Source organism: Amblyomma mixtum, chromosome 2 (assembly GCF_055824585.1).
Source record: "Amblyomma mixtum isolate Tamu chromosome 2, ASM5582458v1, whole genome shotgun sequence".
In the NCBI taxonomy this organism is placed as follows: Eukaryota; Metazoa; Arthropoda; class Arachnida; order Ixodida; family Ixodidae; genus Amblyomma; species Amblyomma mixtum.
In genome coordinates this window covers 9,918,043-9,937,895 of record NC_143013.1, presented here as the reverse complement: position 1 = coordinate 9,937,895, position 19,853 = coordinate 9,918,043, and the positions used below count along the sequence as shown (strand labels likewise).

Sequence of the window (19,853 nt, the reverse complement as noted above, 5' to 3'; positions counted from 1 at the left end):
TACTCGCTGACCCTGGAGTTAGTGTTTCATAGGATTGAACGAATGAAGCAAGCAAGAATAAAAAGAGTAACACTGGAAAAAGCAGAGAAGTAGGCAAGACACCGCTGGTCCGGTGGTGTCTCGTATACTTGACTTGTTTTGACTGCGCTTCCTCGCTGGTTTCATTCATTCAAACCTGTATAAACCCGCAGAACTTCCAGTTCCTGTCATTCTCAGGACCCTACCGCAGCGCCACCAAATTTAATCTCAGTCGAAAGAGGAAACAGATAATTCTCTGTCGTCAGAGCAGATTTTCTGTAATGTTTTCTTCTCATGAACTTGTTTCGTTTCGTTCGTTTATGGGGGTTTAACGCCACAAAGCTACTTAGACTACGAGGGACGCCGTAATGAACGTCTTCGGAAATTTCGACCCTATTGGGTGGGGCTCTTTAATATGCAATGACATTGCACAGTACACGGGCCTCTAGAATTTAGCCGACATGAAAATTCGACAGCCTTGGCCGGGATATGAACTTGTAGTAACAAGGGAAATTTGTATAGTACAACAGAATCTCCTGTAATTACCACAGAAAAGCACTACAAAACTACAAAAAAAAAACATCTTGTCGTATTTTGACATGGTTCTGTCGTTTGTTTTCTCTTTCCAACTGGGATATACTACAGAAGATGGCGCGCATTTGCGTAACGCACAGTTCTGGCAACGTTGGAAAGGGGGCGGGGAAGAGCGGGGCAGGGAGGGGATATAGCTGTTCGGTATTAGTGAACGGTTGTTGTGATGACTGACTGAGAGTTAGAACCTACAAAAAAGTACCGCGAGATAGTCAGCCTTCTCGACGAGCTCGTCGAACACGTCCTCGGACACGTCCTCGATCTCGTCCTTCATCTTCTGCTCCACCAGCCAGCTCAGCACCTTGTCCTCGTTGGTCAGGTCCCCTGCAAGCGGGACGTGTGCAAAAGCCGAGTGAAGGATTTGCCGCCACGACGCAAGCGTAGGTTTTGCAATAGCGCCTAACTGCATCTGCATCTTAGCATGCCTGTCCACAATAACGAACAACCACTTTTAATCTTATGCGCAGGCGTCTGCGCACGCCGTGAGCGTCAATATTCGCATGTTCGGTGCGCATAGTAGCGTGTTCGTCCGGGCCTTTGCTTATGGTGCAGAAGTCAGAAATTGCCCACGAAGCAGCTATGTGAGCATTAAAGAGGCGTCGCTTGCTTCATGCGAGAATACAGGAACGTTATGAACGTTCTCTTTTCAATGGTGAGGTTATTTTTCACTGGTACATCGCTTTCGTAGCGTGATGTTTTGCCCCCGACTTGCATCTCTGCGTTGAGGACGGCTACTGGAAAAAAAAAAAAAAACGACGAAAAAATAGAAAGCAGAGTGCCGGAAATAGAAACAGAAAAGAAGAACGCGTTAGAAATAATAAATTGTTTCCAAATTTAGATAGAGATATCTCAAGTGGGGGATGCGAAAAGAGTTTAAAGTTCTTCTGGAGGCCCAGTGTGCTAAAGAAAGGCGAACATAAATAAAGCTGCTGAAGTACTGACTGCATTCTTCTTACTGAGCCCAGGTGCTGAAAAACATCGTGCAGGACGCGAACTTTGGCTCACCCTTGAACACCGTCGGCACTTCGTTCTCGAAGTAGATGAGGACGGGCAGCTTTTCCCAGCCGTACTTCTTGGCAAACTCTACGTCGTCCGTCTTGACGAAAGGGATGCCGTGCTGGTCGGCATCGTCGTCGATGGCCTCCAGCTCTTCCAGGATCTTCTTGCTCTTCGCGTCGCTCGAGTCATCTGCACCGTCGACAGAGCAGCGCGCATCAGCCGTGGAGAGGGTGTCTCTCCCAAAGCTCATTCGCAAATACATTTGCAGCACCCTCTGCCAGCAGAAGAAAGAAGCTGATGGCAAGAAGCCGGACACATCCACTCCAGTGCTGCAGGTGCTCCACACAAAAATACACTCATCACCACCAGCGCCACCGCTCTAATCCACGCCATCGTTCTCATCGTAATCCGGAATGAATCCACAATTAATCATAATTATTCTTGTTTTACGATAGGCGCGGCAGCGTATTTAAACAAATTTCATACTCTAGTCCCTCAATCCTACTCCAGGCTCTCCTAGAAAAGTTTTACTTTTCACGTTATTCACTCCATCACTCTCAGAGAGCACCGGTTTCCGCTTTTGAGGATTACATGTCATAGCCATGTTCAATCCATCTGTTTTATTTCGTGTAAAATATCAACTTGTGTTTGCTATCTATAGACGCCGCTGTGTTTCTTAAATTAATTCTAGCTTTTTCCTTCCCATCCCTAAATTCACTGTAGCTTGATCCCAGGCGTTTTTGTTTGACCCCGAGGTTCGGGCCGCTAGGGGAGTACTATAGAAAAATTAATATGTTGCATAGAGTGTCCCACTTAAAGGTGACCAATGCCTCAATTAAGAGTGACCGTCCGACGCGACTAAAACCAAATCAGTGCTTTTTTCCAGTCAGCATAGCTGATTAATTAATTAAATCTAACTAGCCAACATCTGAAATCTTGGCTTTAGAAACAAAGTGTCTACTGAATATAACCTTTCAAGACAAACGGCTGGAGTGTTTCCAACAAGGTACGCCTTACGCATCTATCTTTACTGGATTTAGAAAAATGCCGGCGAAATACAAAAAAAAAAAAATACCACGTGACAGCAGCGCTTTCGTATGCGAACTCAAAGAACTAAACCCCTTATCTCAAAAACGCTGTCCCCAACTGGCGTTTGCGGCGGCTGCAAGAAACCCGCGAGCAGCTGCTGGCGCGTTCGTGGAAAGCGAGCGCGCATAAGTCTTCAGTCTCGAGCTCCCATGCGAGCGGTGGGGATAACTGCGCATCACGCTGCTACTGAACGTGGTACAAAACTTATAATTCCTAGAGATATGCACTGTGCTTATAAAGTTAAGCGAGAGCACGGAAAAGTGCAAAGGAAAAAACTCTCAGAACGGTTATTAGTTCGTAACGCGAATGTTTATTGTTAACAGGCGCAGGAGAAAGGAGGAATTTCAGAAAATGGGGTTTAGTTTAGGTCAGGATGGGGAGTGGGGAAAGTGGGAAGAGTGAGGAATGTTTATGTCTGATACTGAGAAGCCTCTGCGGCAGCCTGGGCTACCGCGGCCATTGGCAGTGACTTCGCAAAGACGAATGCAATTGTCATGTTCTCTTCGTTCTACGCGTAGCATGAAAACCCTTGGCGCACAGTTCACACCAATATCGCCGCTGGGAAAGTGCCCGTCCCGTAGGAATTGGTACATCCAAATAGAAATCACAAAACTCACAAACGAAGACTGCCAGGATTTCGGTCTTCTCGATAAGCGCCTCCATGTCATCCGCGGACACCTCCTCGATGATGTCTGCGTCGTCACCGGTGTCCATGAACTCCTGGAGCCACTTGAGCACGTCTTCCTCGTTCTTCAGGTCACCTGCGAGGCAAAGAATCCGAGATCAGCGGATTTGTCTTCGGAGGGTCTGCAACATTAGCCACCCGTTTTGCACTTTCTGAAACTGGGAGCTGCATTTCCTAATGATTATTTGTTCTTCAGATTCGCTGTTTAGCCTCTTTGCAATCAGAGGCCACTACCAGAGCAGGCCAGTAGTGATTAAGGCTTGCCAGTCCTCTGTCCTACTGTTATCAGAGATAAGCAAACGTTGATAGTGAGGTGAGAGAATGAACCAATGAAAAACATCGTTACAAAATATGGTCTGCGGCTTTCTATACACTCTCATTGCCGCTGTAGTAAACTGAGTTAATCTGGCGTGTGCGAAGAAATTCATGCTTCTCTGCTTGAAATTCGGGATTCACTAAGCACTCTCTTTCCCTCTGCCGGAAGAGTGTTTGCTGGAGTACGTAACAGAGAGTTGCATTAAAAGAAATTAATTACGGCTCCCGACTTATTTATAGCCCTCGCGCAGCAATCTGGAAATAAGCTGATGCGCACTGTATTTTGTTGTTTTTTTTTAAGCGCATCGGTTCAAACAACCTTTAAACCGGTCTATCGATCGCAGTGCTTAATAGCTTAGCGCCGCGAAACCGCCTTTAAAGTGCGCTTCTTGGTTAGGTAACGTTGCGGTTGCCTCGTCTTACGATTATACACGGCTCGTTACCTTTGAACATAGCTGCAGTGGGCGAAATTTGCGTCAGCCTGATCAAGAAATACAGAAAAAAAGAAACGGAAGTTATCGCGTAAACAGGCAGTTTTTATACGTTAATGACCTCATAAAAGAAGTCCAATAAAAATAGGCCGCGCTCACATAGTCATCAGTAACAATATATTCACAGCACAGTTCCACAGTTTGCAAATTACACTTCTTACAGCGCTAAATCCGTAAGCACAAAGTTGACGCACTAATTGAGTTACACCATGCGGGCAACTGCTTCACTGTTTTTGTGAGCACTGTGGTCCTGAGTAGAAAATAATGGCGCGGCACAAAATCGTTGTCCATTTTAAACGCTCTAACAGGTGCGATTCGTAAAATTGTGATCGAGCGTATGGGGTTCGCCTAACCTGGTTGCAGAGCTCGTAAAGGAAAAGAAAAACAACAACAAAAACTCAGTGTTTCTAAATTGCGTGACCGTTTTAGTTTTTAATTGTGTTGCGAGGTTTGACTGTAGTTCTGCTCTCTTAACTAAATGAACAATATCAGTTTATCCCGGATCCAACGAATTTAATGCGAATTCCCTCTAAGCAGAATCCCGTTCTGGCTGACCTCTCGGCATTTCCTTTTCTTGTCCTCTCTCTCTCTTTCAATGTATTTGATTTATTTCACTATAAAGGCCGAAATAGCTCTGGGCTAAAGCTCCCTTCGAAGGCAAACTATGGGATCAGAGAGGGCACAGTTTCTGCTAATAAGCAGCTTTGCTAGAATACCTCAAGTGAGAAATCTAGCCTATTAAAGTGTTCCGTGTACGGTCGTGTTTTGCGTACTGCTCGAGCGGAATGCGCGCCGGCGTAACAGGGTCTTTACGAACGTCCATTGCAGAATACACAGAACTGTACAATGGATATGGATGACTATGTACAAATCGAGGATTATTTAGTAATGTATCTGCATAAGTGACGGTCGTTACAATGGCTACAATTATAAATAACACTGCGGCCGAGTAGAATAAACCGGTTGTTGCCGCAAATCTCAGAGCAACCTTCTTTAGCAATGATAATCTTTCCGCCAGACGGCGCGTTTCCTCTGAGCAGCACACGATCGTAGCGCCAATGGTTCTTGTATTCGCCACTCGGGCGATGACGTTTCGTAGCGGAAATTTCAAGCAATGCGACTGTCAGCAACAAATGCCGCCCTCGAGCTCACCGTCGTAGAGCAGCGGGATGGTCTTGCGGTAGTACACCAGGGCGGGCAGCTGGTCGAGGCCGAACTCCTCAGCCACCTCCGTCTCGGAGATCTTGACGAAGCCGATGTCCAGCGCGTCCGCCTCGTCGTCGATGTTCTCCAGCTCGTTGAGCACCGCCTCGGACTCCTTGTGCTTCTTCTTGTCTGCGTGTGCAAAGCACGCACAGTTACATGGCACATAAACCAGTCGACACACTAAGGTCGTAATGCGAGACTAGTTACCTACATGTCTCTATTTGGGGACCTGTAACGGAACGCACTGGCTTGAACCAGAAGCGAAGCAAGACACATTTTTTTTTTTCAAACGTAAGTGATTCTCTTTGTAAATTCTCTTTGATTCTCTTTGTCCACAATGCTGCGAAGGTACCAGCTTTTTATGGGAAGCTCGAAAAAAAAGAGTTCGAATGAAGCACACATCACAGACTTATGGCCAGCGAATGGACGTTCTAAACGCTCCTGTTTCCAGCAATTCACCGCCTGTGTCCTGGCCACTTTCCCGTAGTGGGCAGTGCCATCTTTATTTGAGGCCCACCAACCAATCAACCAAATGGGCGTAAAAAGAAACGTTGCAAGTCATTTGAAGAACCAATTTGAAGAACAAGGACCAAGGAGCTTTGCAGAAGTTAACATGATGCAGCTGTCAGAGAAAGTCAGAGTAACTTTTGACAAAGCCCCGCAGATAGATGAAGGCGTTTAGAGGCGGCGAGGATTGAATGCGCCCAGAATACGCGGAAAATGGCGGTGACGTTGTAACTACATCGCAGAAGTGAAGTGTTACAAATGTAAAATGCATCAGCAGTTTAAACGCCGAGTTCGTATGTACAGCTGCAACGGAAAAAGAATGGCACAAGTGAATCATGATCGGAGCGAAAAAATCGCGACACGCGGCGCTATTGTTGCGGAGTACACCGATAGCGAGAGTGCCAGGAACATTCCATTTCCTAAAGCGGGGGTGGCCGGCAGGAAGCCGCCCACCTAGACATTCGCCCATCAGAAATGCAGCATCTTAAACGAACGCCTGTAGATGTCTTATCAGCCAAACCATGTGCTAAGGCGGCTAAGCACATAATCTTGTTTTATTTATTTTTTTGCGCTAGCGTGGCGAGCAACGTTAACTTTATCACCGTTTTCCTTTAAAAATGTGCTGGGAATGCACTGTCAAAAGTAATGTGTAGCAGTGCCTGCTTTCGGATGGGCTGCTTTCTGTCGGCCACCCCCACATTGGAAAGTGGAATGTGCCAGGCATTCTCGCTATCTGCGCATACGGCTACAGTAGCGCCGCGTCTCGCAATTTTTCCGCTCCGGTCATGAGTAACTTGTGCTAATCTTTTTCCGTTGCAGCTGTACATGCCTTAGTTCTTAGTTCGGGCAGCCCGCTGCTTTTGTTATGCAAAGCCTCACGGGAGCTTTTGCACAACAAGTCTGAAAGAACTTTTGCTTAACAAGCAGGACGCGAATATATTTGCTAGCGGTGGAAACAGCTGAAGCGTTTCTATTTTTTTTTCCTTTTCTGTTGTTCTCATCTCCTAAAAAAGCAAAGGCCGACTTTGAATCAACTTGTTTGAGAACAAACAGTATCGAAAAGAGCTCAGAAAGGTCAGCCTACGAGCTTACTGCCAAATCACAGGATCCTGTTTGCGTTACTCGGCCTCCGCATTAGGGCCTGGGCCTTGGGGTCTGTTCGTATGCTGAGTGCCACTCAACAGCCTCCATCAAAGAAATTGCCGCGCAACTACCTAATCCCGCGGACAAACACGTTCTCCTAATGCTGCTCTCGGGTCTGCCGCCTCTCTGAGTGGATGCTTCGAGTTAGTGAGGGGGGCTGGGCGCCTGCTATGCTCTCTGCCCACCCATTATCCCGCAACACAGCGTCCTCTGCTTGCCTGCACGCATGAGAGGACTCTAGCTTAACGGCACTGCCTCGGAATGACGTGTTAGATGAAGCGTCGGATTTCACAAAATAAAGCGAATTGATCTCCAGACTTCGGATAACCAAGTCCTATAGCTACTGCCTGACACCCGTTCAGCGTTACGGAACGCAGAACTGGCGTTAAATAATGGTTGGTACGGTGTCCCTAGATTTGTTTCCTAATAAAAACGGGCCGCAGCTGTAAACCATTGTGACCATACAAGCATTACTGGTTATCTCGATCGGTCGTCGCAAAATAGCCAGCCAATGACGAGCTAACGGCTTGACGAATTCAGTCGCTCACTGGCTGATGTCGCCTAGCTTTAGATTTTACCACACTGCATGGTTTTAGTGCGATAGTGTGTGCAGACGAGCGAAGTCCCCCTTTCCGCCACTTAATCTCCGGTGCACGGCCGCGCAGTGCTAACGTCGTTACCGCTGTCTTCTCCCCTGCCGCGCATTTCTGAGGCACGAGGCGACGCCGTACACAGCCTCGCGGCATGTCGACATCGATTTTTTTCGCCTCCCAAAGGGATTATTCGTCTCGTCTAATTTTGTCGCCGATCCGCTGGTCGCCTTTCCGCGCACCGGTCCCGGACGCTGAAGGTTGGGGACGATGGCCCCATGGAAGCGCGGTACGCGTTGTGGTCGTCATGGTATTTACTGTTTTTGTTTACTTTTTACCTCGCCAGAAAAAGAATGAGTAAGCTGGAAGTGCTGGTGAACAAAGAGGCGCATGGGGTTACCAATCCTTCAACGAATAAGCTCTGCTTCAACAGCCTCGGTAAGCTAACAAGTACATAACTTGTACCCTTCGACAGAACAGTTCGTCGTAAAGACATCAAGACCATAATAAACAGAAAAGGGAGTTTCCTAACGCCTCTGAATCACAGGTGGACTTTTGTGGCGGTTTTCAGGTACTTTAGGAATTCTCAAATTCTTTGCGCTTAATTTTTTTGGGGAATATTTTGGGCAGGCTTTTAGAAAAATGAGCATTAGTGGCGCGGGGAAGAGGATTATTACAAAAATGGCACAGATCTTGAGACACGACAAACGACGCCAAACTGAACTCTTAAATTTGTTATGGTATAACTGCTTAGATCGCGCGCAACACAACTGCTCCTTCCCCAATCGCAGCTCTTCCCTTCGAGAGCAACTAACTTACTGGAAACAAGACTTTTTTGGTTTCAGTGGTTTGACTACACAGTCCTCGACATGTGTGTGCGTGCGTGCGTGTGTGCGTGCGTGTGTGCGTGCGTGTGTGTGTGTGTGAGTGTGTGCGTGCGTGTGTGCGTGCGTGCGCGCGCGTGTGTGTGTGTGTGTGTGTGTGTGTGTGTGTGTGTGTGTGTGTGTGTGTGTGTGTGTGTGTGTGTGTGTGTGTGTGTGCGCGCGTGTGTGTGCGTGCGTGCGTGCGCGTGCAAGGGGTGTGTGTGTACATTATTTACGTATATTTATCCCAGGCCCACTGCGTTCGGTTTACCGCAACAGGGTAAAAAAAGAACAGGAAAAATCGTTAAAGCCAGTAAGGCCTTCCGTCTTACTTGGTTAGGAACGCAGGCGCTTTTCAACGACCATTTTTCACGCGAACGTTTTTAGGTTTGCGAAAAAAGGACAAAAATAAAACATCCTTCAAGTATAGCCTCCCCAGATCCCTTTTCTGTGAGTATAGTCGCCCGTTTCCAAGAAGCCAGATGCCCACCCCGAGACGGGTGCTAGGTGCGAAGTCCAACTCACAGAAGAGGACGGCCAGGTATTGACTCTCCTTGATGAGGCTCTCGAGGATCTTGCCGTTGACTTCCTCTATCCGGTCGGGCAGCTCCATGGCCTCCAGGTTTGTCAGCCAGTCCAGCACTTTCTCTTCGTCCATCAGGTCACCTGGACACGCCATACGCACATTAGCGGGCCAACAGCGGGCCGAGAAATAAAGAAGTAAAAACAAAAGAAAACTGGCAAGGACTGGTGGGTCATCTTCGCATAGACAGCGCGCGTCGCCTGAGCCAAGCCAGTGAGCTACTCAAGCACTCGCTGAAACCAAGGGAAGGCTGGGGTTGGGAGAAATGGGGTGAGGGGGGAGGGGGGGGGGGGGGGGGGGGCGTGTTTGAACAGTAAGCACTAACGCACCAGACAACGAAACAGAACAAGTAAAACCACTGCGGACGACTGTTTTTCCCTGTGTCTACAAAACTTTTTTTTACCCTCACATTTGTTTTGTCTGGCACTGTGTTTCTTCATGGGCTTGGGAAAAAAAATCTGTTTAAAGGTTTTGCGGCCACGGCGCCGGTGTAAGTGCAGAGGACAGGAAAGATGGAACGGTGCGTTTATTTAAAAAAAAAAAAAGAATAACGGCTTTCAATTTTATCGTGCGCCGAGTCAACACTTGGCTGCTTCTTTTGAACACATGCGGTAAAGCAGAACGCTATAGTGGATTGAAAGAGAAGCGCGCTTCAGGAATAGAAAATGAAAAACTTGATTTTTTTCTTGTCTCGCATTTTCTCTCTGTTGCCAAGTGCTCTGCACAATGTTTACGTAGCCGCGGTGATAGCAGTAACAAAAGGCTTTTTTGTGTGGCGTTTTGAATGCTCTTGTCTTCATCAACTTCTGTTTAGCGCCCCGAATGCACTCTCGAGATGACACCGCAAAATTTTTTTGTTTATTTTTTATTAGAGAAATGTGCCATAACGCATAGTGAGAAAGGGGGAAGGCAATGTAAGAGAAAGTTAGGAAAAGGACTGAAGACCAGTTTTGCGCAGGTAGTCGCAAAGGTTCCGTTGCAGCTACTGTCCATTGTCACTTTTCGTAGCCAGATTCGTGGTTCCACGGCAGGCGCACCTCTCCGAAGAAGCATTTTCGTATACAGAAGCCGTGGTTAGGCACATCTACGAAAACTGTCGCATGTCACACAGGTCCAGTGAAGTGCCACAGTAAGGGAACTTGTCAGTCCCTGGCAAGAGTTCGTTACGCCAACGATGACGTACAAAAGGGGTCAGAACCACCCTTGCCAGAATCGGGCGCAGGGATACCTACTCCTCCCGTGTAAGACTACGAGTGAAAGGGTGCCAACTCGAAGATATTAAAGCACGCGTTCTCTAGCAAACAGCTTGTGATTCGGATACATGGGACAGGAACGGATCTGGGGGAACAGGGAAGGTGGCGGGTCGTCTGATGTGTCAAGGTGTCGCACAGTATCCACGTGAATTTTATGCGGATCTCGGGCATGGGTACTTTTTGCAGAGCTGATTATTTATTGTTTATTTGTTTATTGTAATACCCACAGCGCCACAAGTGGCATTACCGTGGGGGGGGGGGGGGGGGGGGGGGGGGAATAACACATCATACAAACGAAAAAAAAAAGGTAACAAAGTGCAGCACATACAATGCAACCATGATGCAACATTAATGAATGAACTGAATAATTTGGAATGTGCGCCGAACAGCTTTGAGCTGTTTAAGGGTGGGACCAAGAACACACTGTTTCCTGTTTCCGCCTCTTTCCTGTTCTGTGTTTTTCCTTCCTGTTTCGTCCTTTTTTGGCGTACGGCATTCTTTCAAGACACTGTTAATTGTCGTCTGTTGCGTCATCGAAGGCCCAGAACGCATCGCAGGTCAGTAAACGAGACGTACATCTTCTTCTTTTATTATGCGTGTGAACAACGCACAAATGGGTCAAGGGCTTTTGAGCAATAAATTTCGAGCACAGCGCGCTTTTGTGAGCTCGGTACGTTTGCTCTTACACCACATGGACTTCTAAGTGAAGTGTGAGGTAGAAGTTTTGTTCTTACTTGTGCAAGTATATTAAGAGTAGCCGCCACTCCTAAGGGCGCCTGAAGTGTCTTACAACACCTCTGTTTAAATAGTCAAGAATTAAAGAGAAAATGGAGCCATCGGCGACAGGGCTTTGGGCGGAGGTTTTGATTTCAGACAGAAGTAAAACCTAACGATGAGATTCAGCACACCTAAAAATAAAGCCGACTAAATTCAATCTACCCTTCTTCTCGTTTATTTGTTTCGATTATGAATTGGATCTTTAAAGTACGATCTAGTCACTCAAATAGTCAGAAGGTCACTCAAAGCCTGAGTCGCTTTGGTACGTTAAACCCCAATAAATTAAACCAAATAGCCAGAAGGTTTGCACGTAACGACGAAAGAGAAAACAGCACAGACATGACATGTGGACTCGAGCGATCTCATTTGCTAGCAGTATTTGTACACCTACCACTTTACAAAGCGCTGTCTGAAGAGAGTCTTTATCGCGGGACAGAGGGATTGAGCCGAACCCGTTAGAAAATAATGCAAGAACGGTGTTTTTGTTTTATTTCTTGCTTTCGGAGTTCCGCAAGAGCCTAAGAGGTTCCCTCAAGTTCCAAGGTCCACTCATTTGTACCCGAGTGAGGAAACGCTTAAAAGAGGCAGCTGGAATCACCGTCGCCACTTAGCCCATTCAGCCTGGGTCGTTTGAATGCATCGTATGCCGCGTAGGATCCATGAACGATATCCCCGCTTTCTCTTCTTTTCAAGAAGTGAAGAAACCTTCAAGAAACCCTCTTTGTCATTACTCCGATTGTCATTCTCTTTTGAGGCAAGGTTATTTACATGTTTTCCTTGTCAAGACAACGCAAAAGAGAAGTTTTCCCGCGCTATCAGTTAGCGAACTTTTTTCGAGAGGGCGAAGAAGTTTGTCTTTGTTCTCATCATCGCGCCCTTTCGACTGCAAATTGGTAGTGCTCTGCGCGCGATTCCGAAGAAATTTTTACAGCAGCCTTGCATCTACCTTCGACTCTGATGTCTTGAAAATTGCTCTAAATTGCAGGGTCGACGCTGTTTCGGAATGGCATCGGCTTTTTCGAGCAGTCACTGCTTCGTGGGTGAACTGAAAGAGCGTGGAAACTCAACGATTTTTCTCGAGTTCTTGACGGCCTTTTTAGTTTTGTTTTTTTTTAGTTACTGTCCTCATTCATTTCTCGTGAACCGCCTCAGTGGTGAACGTCGACATGTTCTTCGCGCAACAAAAATTAAGCTCCAGCGTGCTTCTGCTGATTAAGCAATGGAATGAAAGGGAATCGACAGTCGAGAAGGTTCCTTTGTTCGTACCTGATCACACATGACCGGCAGTTTCAGCTGGCAATGTTTCCAGGGACAATAAGTGAATTGGTGCCACAGTCTGCTGATATGCTTATTGTGATTCGCTTCGAGAAGGGATTTTGGACATAATAATCTTTATCGAGTAACTGCGATTAAACGACACGCTGACAAAAACACAACAGCTCAACGAAAAGAGGATCAAAGTTTTTCAAGTATTTCTACTCAAACAGTTCTTTTTTCTGCACGTCTTTTTTCCCTTTAATTTCCACACCAGCTGAGCCACGCGTTCTTTGTCGACTGTACGAACCTTAATATGATCCTTGTTATGAATGCGACTGCAAGTTAACGGCAGACTGTTTGCGCAAACGCGCACACAAACACACACACACACACAAATAACCTGAAATCTCGTTTCTCGCTGAGTGGCGCAAAATAAAGGGATGCAGATCGATAAGAGCCTTAGGAATGCGTGGCTGAATGGCGCGAGCCACTGGTTTCAGGCAACGACTTTCTCGGGGCATTCGCGTACCACTGCTGCCGCAAACAGCTTTATGTGCATGGGCAGGTGCGTGTGGGGGTTTAAGCCGGCATCTTCCAGGGTTCGCATTACTGGCATCGCTTTCCCAACGGGACAAAAAAAAAACAAAAAATATGTAGGCTTTGAGAACGCTGTAGCTATTCTCGATTGTGGTGGTTTTATTCTCACGGAAGAGCTGTGCGTTTTAGCAGAGACGTGCTTCACGGAGAGCTGAATTACGCTGATGGGAATGAGCACAGCGCCTAGACTCTAGAAATGAGCACAAAGCAAAGTTTAGCTGTTTTCATACGAATATCATAATTTACGGGAATGGATAAGGGCAAAGGAGACAGGAAAAAAAAAACTAAAAGCACAACACTTGAATTGTGCGCAACCTCCTCGATTCGTATTAATTGCACTATTTAACTGTGATCAATATATTCGCTTCATACATCAATGAAAATGCAAACACTGCATTTAATGTTTTTGCCCTGTAGGAATATTGGTAGTTATGAATATATCTCCAAGCTTAGAAACTAGTCAATACCAGGTGAATGGCTTATGGTGTGTAAGATAATCAATGAGCCGAAAATGGTTTCAAGGCCGATATCTAGTTCAACTAATTCTTCTAAATGAACATACTGTTGACAGGTGGTGCGTTCGGCCTGCATAGAGGTCTGTGATCTACCCAGCCATACGCATATACATGGTCTTGACATCGTCGAGACCAACTCCTGCGTAACGCTTTTTTCCTTAATTAGGTCGAAAGTCGAACTTTTCACTTGATGGTCTAACATAACAACAGGCTTGTTTGTTTGAGACGTCACTTTTTAAGTATAGAATTAAAAAAAAGCGAACTAACTTTGTCCAACTCTTGGTAACAAAAAATATAGTAGCTTCAACCGAGAGAATGATTATTATCGCGTCCAAATATTTAGGGTGCGAAGAAAACTTCTTCCGTGTCCTCGACTCAAACGAGCAACCACCTCTTTACCAGGGAAGTCTCTGTACCAACTAAGCAGCGCAGGATGGCTAGCGGATGGTAGGGCGAAACCAAATTTGTCACCATTTCGGAAAAGAACAATATCAATTGAATGTTTCAAAAAAATCCCTCAAGGTGATGTGAAATTCAGAAAAAAAAGAATAATTTTCAATGCACCCGCACGAGTGCAGCCAAATTAGTAATTTGCAGTGCAGCTTTCTCAAATATTCTCAGATACAAGAAGAAAAATTCGCATTACAGACAGCAACATACGCACCGCTCAGCCCTTAAGAATAGCATGCATATGCCTTTAGGGCGTGTCCATCAAAACCGCCTTTATGACTGAGCATGTGTTACTGAATATGTTGTTACTGCATGAACTTTTTTTTTATTTTTGATTTCCGGGTGCTTCTTTATACGACTACCCAGCTCGGCGAGCTATTGTGGAGCTTAAGGCAAAACACTCCTCTCTGGGAACGATCAATAGCAAAGAACTCGAAAAGAAATTATGGTGCTTTTTTTTTTGTTCTATGCCTGTTACCAAAATGCTCTTGAAAGCTTGCCTTTGTGTTATATTCCATTTCCTTCTCAGTATTGTAGGGATAAATTCGTGTTTCGCTTGGAATTATTTTGATCCTGCCGCCGGCGGAAAACACCAGATACATTTACTTTTTTTTTTCTATAAGTATTATGGCTGCTACTGGAGCTGTTCAGTGCCTGCCAGGGCTCTTGACACGTCGACACAGTAGAAGTACTTGTCCCGTGTATCGTACCGTGTTCTCTCTATTCAGTTCCTGAATCAAAACCGAATAACAGAAATAGCCCAACAAAGGTATTTTCTTCTCTAAGAAAAGCAAGAAGGAATCGACTTTTGGTGATCCGTAACCGTGAACAAGCAGTGCCGAGGAAATGAAATATAAAATGTAAAAACGAAGGTGGAGTGTGGGCTCCGGCAAAACAACCTACACGCTCTGCCTGTTCTTTCTCGCATTCGCGGCGCCTTTTTATCTAAACCTAACACAGCCCTTAGTCAGTCCGAGGTTAGGTCAATAAACACGCACTTTTGTATATTCGAAAATCGTGCTCGTAACGTTTGCGGTGAAAACCAGTGGCGATATATCGGCAGGAAAGAATCCAGGCACCCCAATAAATTGCTCTTTTATCCTACTTACAAGACAAGATCGTCTTGCAATTCTGGAAAGCCTTTCGAAAAAAATTCGTGATAAAAAAAATTTTCAGGTGGTTTTATCTATAAAAAAAATTCGCTGTCATCATTTCTTTTATTATAGCGAGTGCTGGGAGGAAGACTTCGGTTTAGGCCTCCATTTTCGACTATATCTTATTCAGAACCTGAATGCAGATCCTGCGAAAACAGTCAATATAAATTCTCGTTTTTAAACTGAACAGTTCCCGTCGAAACCTGTGCCGTCATTGCCTTACGATTCCTTTCCTGCATCTACATTACTATAGTATATGGACAGAGAAGCTGTATAGCTATATACCTGGAACAACAAAACTCGACCTAAGTCTTTCTGCCGAGAGTCGCATGTTAACTTCGCTTCAGAACACACGTTGATGTAAAGGCAAGACACGAACTTTGCAAGATTTCTTATCTTTTATGGAGAGGTTTTGAGAAAAGTCGTTCGTAAGTGCAGTTCGTGCAGTTTCCTCATCTCCAAGCCTTTGCATATGCTATCATCTATGGTAGTTTGCTTGAAAGCTGGACGGGTAGGCTTCTCAGCACAAACAACGCACACGTCGTTGAGTTGAGCGCTTTATATCCTTTTTGTAGAGGTGCACTTGTTTATGTAGACCCGTTCTCGTTCGCAACGCCTGAGTACACAGTGCGCAGAATTGTTTGTGGTTCTTTCCATAAAGATCACAGAGACCAAGCACTCGTCATTTGGCCAGACTTCGCTCATACACACTTGCACTTACACGTAAACTGTTAATACAGTAGCACTATTGCAGTTACAGTGTACACCTATTGCACTTACTATGAGCTTGCTCATTTACAAGCTTTTTTTTTTCGCAGGTTGCTTTGAGTCAAGATTCATTGCCTTTGTTTGCAGTGTGATTTGTGAAGGCGATAGCTGTTAATAGGAGCCCACCCTGAGTCGTCGTGTAACTGAAGCCCGTTGTAGTTGTTGGTCTTCCTTGGCTTGGCTTGCCCTGGCTTGACGCTCAAGCGGATTTTCAATGCCAAGCGGGCTAATTTCAATGCCATCAACCACGCACTATCAGAATTTTATAACTCTTTTGTGAAATCTTATAATGCTCGCTCGGTCAGTGCCAACTGGGAACTTTTTAAATCTACAATGCTAACACTGAAAAACCTACACATTCCGTCCTTCCTTGTAAAATCCGATTGTAACAACGAATGGTTCAATAGAGACTTGAAAAGAATTCTTAATCGGAAAAAGCGTCTTTACCGTAAAGCTAACTTGCATAACCTGCCTGAAACATGGGAACGATACCATCTATGCGCAAAAGAATATAATGAAAAATTGGTCTCCGCTAAACTGAAGTTTTTTTCTTCCGACTTACATTCTATCCTTCAAACAAACCCTAATAAATTCTGGCGTATTCTCTCCCCTAAACTCCGATCCTCTAGAATTGAGCTTCTTGACGCTGACCGTGAGCCCATAGACAGCAATGAGTGCGCGGAAATTCTAAATAAATACTTCTGTTCAGTGTTCTCCTCAGCAACTAGCAGTCCAAGTTTTTTGCCAGCCACCTCAGCATTACCCATGTCCCAAATCACAATCACACCGGCAGGAATAGCAACCTTAATCAGTTCTCTCAAAACTTCATCATCGGCTGGCTGTGACAATATCAACAGCAAACTCCTGAAAAATACTAGTTCAGTCTCAAGCTTAATCCTGCATCTAATTTTTACCCAATCGTTGGAATCCGGCGAAGTCCCCGACGACTGGAAGATAGCTGAAATCATTCCGATATTCAAGAAAGGTGACCGCACAAATCCGTCCAACTATCGCCCCATTTCCTTGACCAGCATTCCTTCAAAATTACTCGAACATGTTATATCGTCTAACTTAATGAGCCATCTAGACTCAATTAACTTCTTTTATCCCCACCAACACGGTTTTCGAAAACACTATTCCTGTGAAACCCAATTGGCCGAATTCACTCATGACATCCTACACTTTATGGACAATAACCTTCAAATAGACGCCGTTTTTTTAGATTTTTCGAAAGCATTCGACCGTGTTCCTCACTCGCACCTGCTCGCAAAACTCTCCTCCCTAGGCATTCCTGGTAACCTAATAACCTGGATCGATCACTTCTTAAATGGGCGCATGCAATTCACTTCATGCAATGGTTACCGCTCACCCCTTACCGATGTATCATCAGGTGTCCCCCAGGGCGCTGGATTATCACCACTGCTATTCCTCATTTACATCAACGATCTTTCAGTAAACACAAACGCCAAATTAAGACTGTTCGCGGACGACTGCGTAATTTACAGCCCCATTCGTGATCCCACCGATTGTCACCTACTACAAAAAGATATTGACATAATAGCCACATGGTGCGACCGATGGCTCATGCCTTTAAACCTAGATAAATGCCAACTGTTGTCATTATCTCGCAAACGCGCAGTTATTCATCATTCATACAATATTAACTCAGTCCCGATTGCCTCAACAACGTCATATAAGTATCTTGGATTACATCTGACATCTTCACTATCTTGGGTGAACCATGTCCAAAGAATATGTTCTGATGCCTCCCGTGTCTTGGGTTATCTCCGACGTAACCTCAAGTCAGCATCTCCCGAAGTAAAAAAGCTTGCTTACCTAACATTCGTTCGTCCCAAACTTGAATTTGCATCATCCATCTGGCATCCCTCTCAAGCGTACCTTAGAACCGAACTTGAGGCCATCCAAAACCGCGCGACCCGTTTTATCACCTCTGAATACTCAAAAGAAAGTAGCATCACTGCACTCAAACATTCTATCTCCCTCCCCACACTTGAATCACGCCGCATCATCTCACGCCTTTGCCTACTACACAGCTTTTTCTACCATCCGATATCAAAACATCCCCTGCTGAAACCACCGATCCGAACTTCCAGTCGCCTCAGCCACAGCCACCCCATAGCCAGCATCAAGAGTCGTACTTTAGCAATGAGCAGTTCCTTTTTTCCTGACGCAATAAACCATTGGAATGCCCTGCCCAACGACATAGTATCATGCAACGATCGCAAATCATTTCGCGCGAAACTCACCAGTCATTTTCAGAACACGTGAATCATTTGCTGGCCTTTACTTTTTTTCTGTATTTTCCCTGAGTTTTTATTGTATTTTTCTGTGCTTTCTTGGCTTCTCTCTTTTTTTTTTTTTTTATATAACCACTTGATACTTTTTATCTTTATTTTTAGTGTTTGCAGTTGCAGTGTTTCTTTTATTGTCTATGTTTTCATCATGAGTGCGTTCACACAAAACAATTTGTAACCCCCTCCTTATGTAATGCCCTCGGGCCTTTAAGGACGAAATAAATGAAATAAATGAAATGAAATTCGCGTCAAGACAAAGCAAGCCAAACCAAGTGTCGAGCTAAACCAAGAGAGAGAGAGAAATGAAATATGAAGAAGAAGAGAGAAAGAAGAGAATAAATGGGGAGAAAATGGAAGGATGCCGCCATAGAGAGACATGAAAAAAAGAAGCGAAAAAGTACCGGCTGAACAAGGCTAATGCTCAGTTAAAACATAACTGCGCGTAACAAATGTTTCAACTAAGCCGCAGCCTAGTTTACTCAGTTTTGGTTTTAATTTTGGGTGAAAAACTGTCTTTCCAGGTCGGAAAGGGCTGGAACATTGTGTTATATGTATATAGAAATGCGGTCGTCCTTTTAGATCTCCTAAACAACTTTTTTATACTGGTTCACCTCTAGTGGCACGATATATAGTGCCAACAGCTTCGATAGTTCTGAAGCCTTGCCTCTTCACGCTTTGAACTTCTCAGAAACTCGTGCCCAGCCTTGACTGCTACGAAAGAGCATGGCACAGTGGGGGAATTTTGCTGCCGAGCACCAGAGTTGTACCGACGAAAGTCGCAGTGTCAGACTGACCTTCGTATATGGTGGGCTCCTTGTTTCGGAAGTACACCAGCGAGGGAAATTTGGTGACGCCCAGCTTCTTGGCGGTCGGCCGGTCGCTGTTCTTGACGAAGGCCACGCCGAATTTCTCCGCCTCATCGTTGATGTGCTCCAGCTCGGCCAGGATGGCATCGCAGTTTTTGCAGATCTTCGTGTCTGCGCAGTGAAAGAGGAAAACGGGGAGGGCCGTGCTGTAATGCTATTCGCTTTTCATAAGTCGGGAGAATTTCACAGTGCAATTTCTTTAAGCCTTTGACGCGAGAACGACAATTTAGTGGATCTATTTTGCTTCCTCTCTTTAAATTCAGGAAGTCTTACAGCAGACATATCGGTTGTACACTCAACACTGGGACGACTGTCAAGTGCTGGTTTTAAAACCTTCACATTTCGTTTCATCACGACCGACATAAATAAAGCTATTCGCTTCTTTGTCTTCCATTACTCAACTTTACTGCTGCTGTCTCCAATCAGCTGCCACATTTTGAACGCCTAGCTGAGTTCCCACAGTTTGAATGATTGGTTCATATGCTTAGACTGTTGTGAGGGGAAGGGGCCAATAGGGCCCTACCCCAATCACCTCTCTGTAATTGTTTAATGGTTTCTAAATGTTTTCATCGCCACCACCCATGTGATAACTTGCAGCCAATAATTTTCGATAAAAAGGGCTCTATGCACTCAAGATTAGAAGACTAGCCAAATATAATATATGCGGCGACAGAAACACAAATTCAGAACACTTGCAACTGCGCAGCAAAATGCTAAGGAATACAAAATTGGCAATCAAGCTTTTGAAGGGAAGCCTGTAATGTAATAAATAAGTTGAGCTGTAACAATCTTGAAGCTTTAGCTCAGGCCAGCACACACGC

General features: G+C 45.3%; 1 protein-coding gene across 3 annotated transcripts in view; it reads right to left on the bottom strand.

Annotated features, from left to right (window-relative positions):
• The window catches only part of hlk (hulk), a 110,876-nt gene that overhangs the window by 47,239 nt on the left and 43,784 nt on the right, over window positions 1-19,853 (bottom strand). For all 3 annotated transcript variants that reach the window (XM_089570418.1, XM_089570420.1, XM_089570419.1), the window contains exons 2-7: window positions 18,961-19,143; window positions 9,023-9,163; window positions 5,341-5,523; window positions 3,315-3,458; window positions 1,615-1,797; window positions 802-933 (exon numbers count right to left, since the gene is read on the bottom strand). In XM_089570418.1, coding sequence (XP_089426544.1) covers window positions 802-933; window positions 1,615-1,797; window positions 3,315-3,458; window positions 5,341-5,523; window positions 9,023-9,163; window positions 18,961-19,143 — 966 coding nt within the window. The remainder of the gene's footprint in view (window positions 1-801; window positions 934-1,614; window positions 1,798-3,314; window positions 3,459-5,340; window positions 5,524-9,022; window positions 9,164-18,960; window positions 19,144-19,853) is intronic.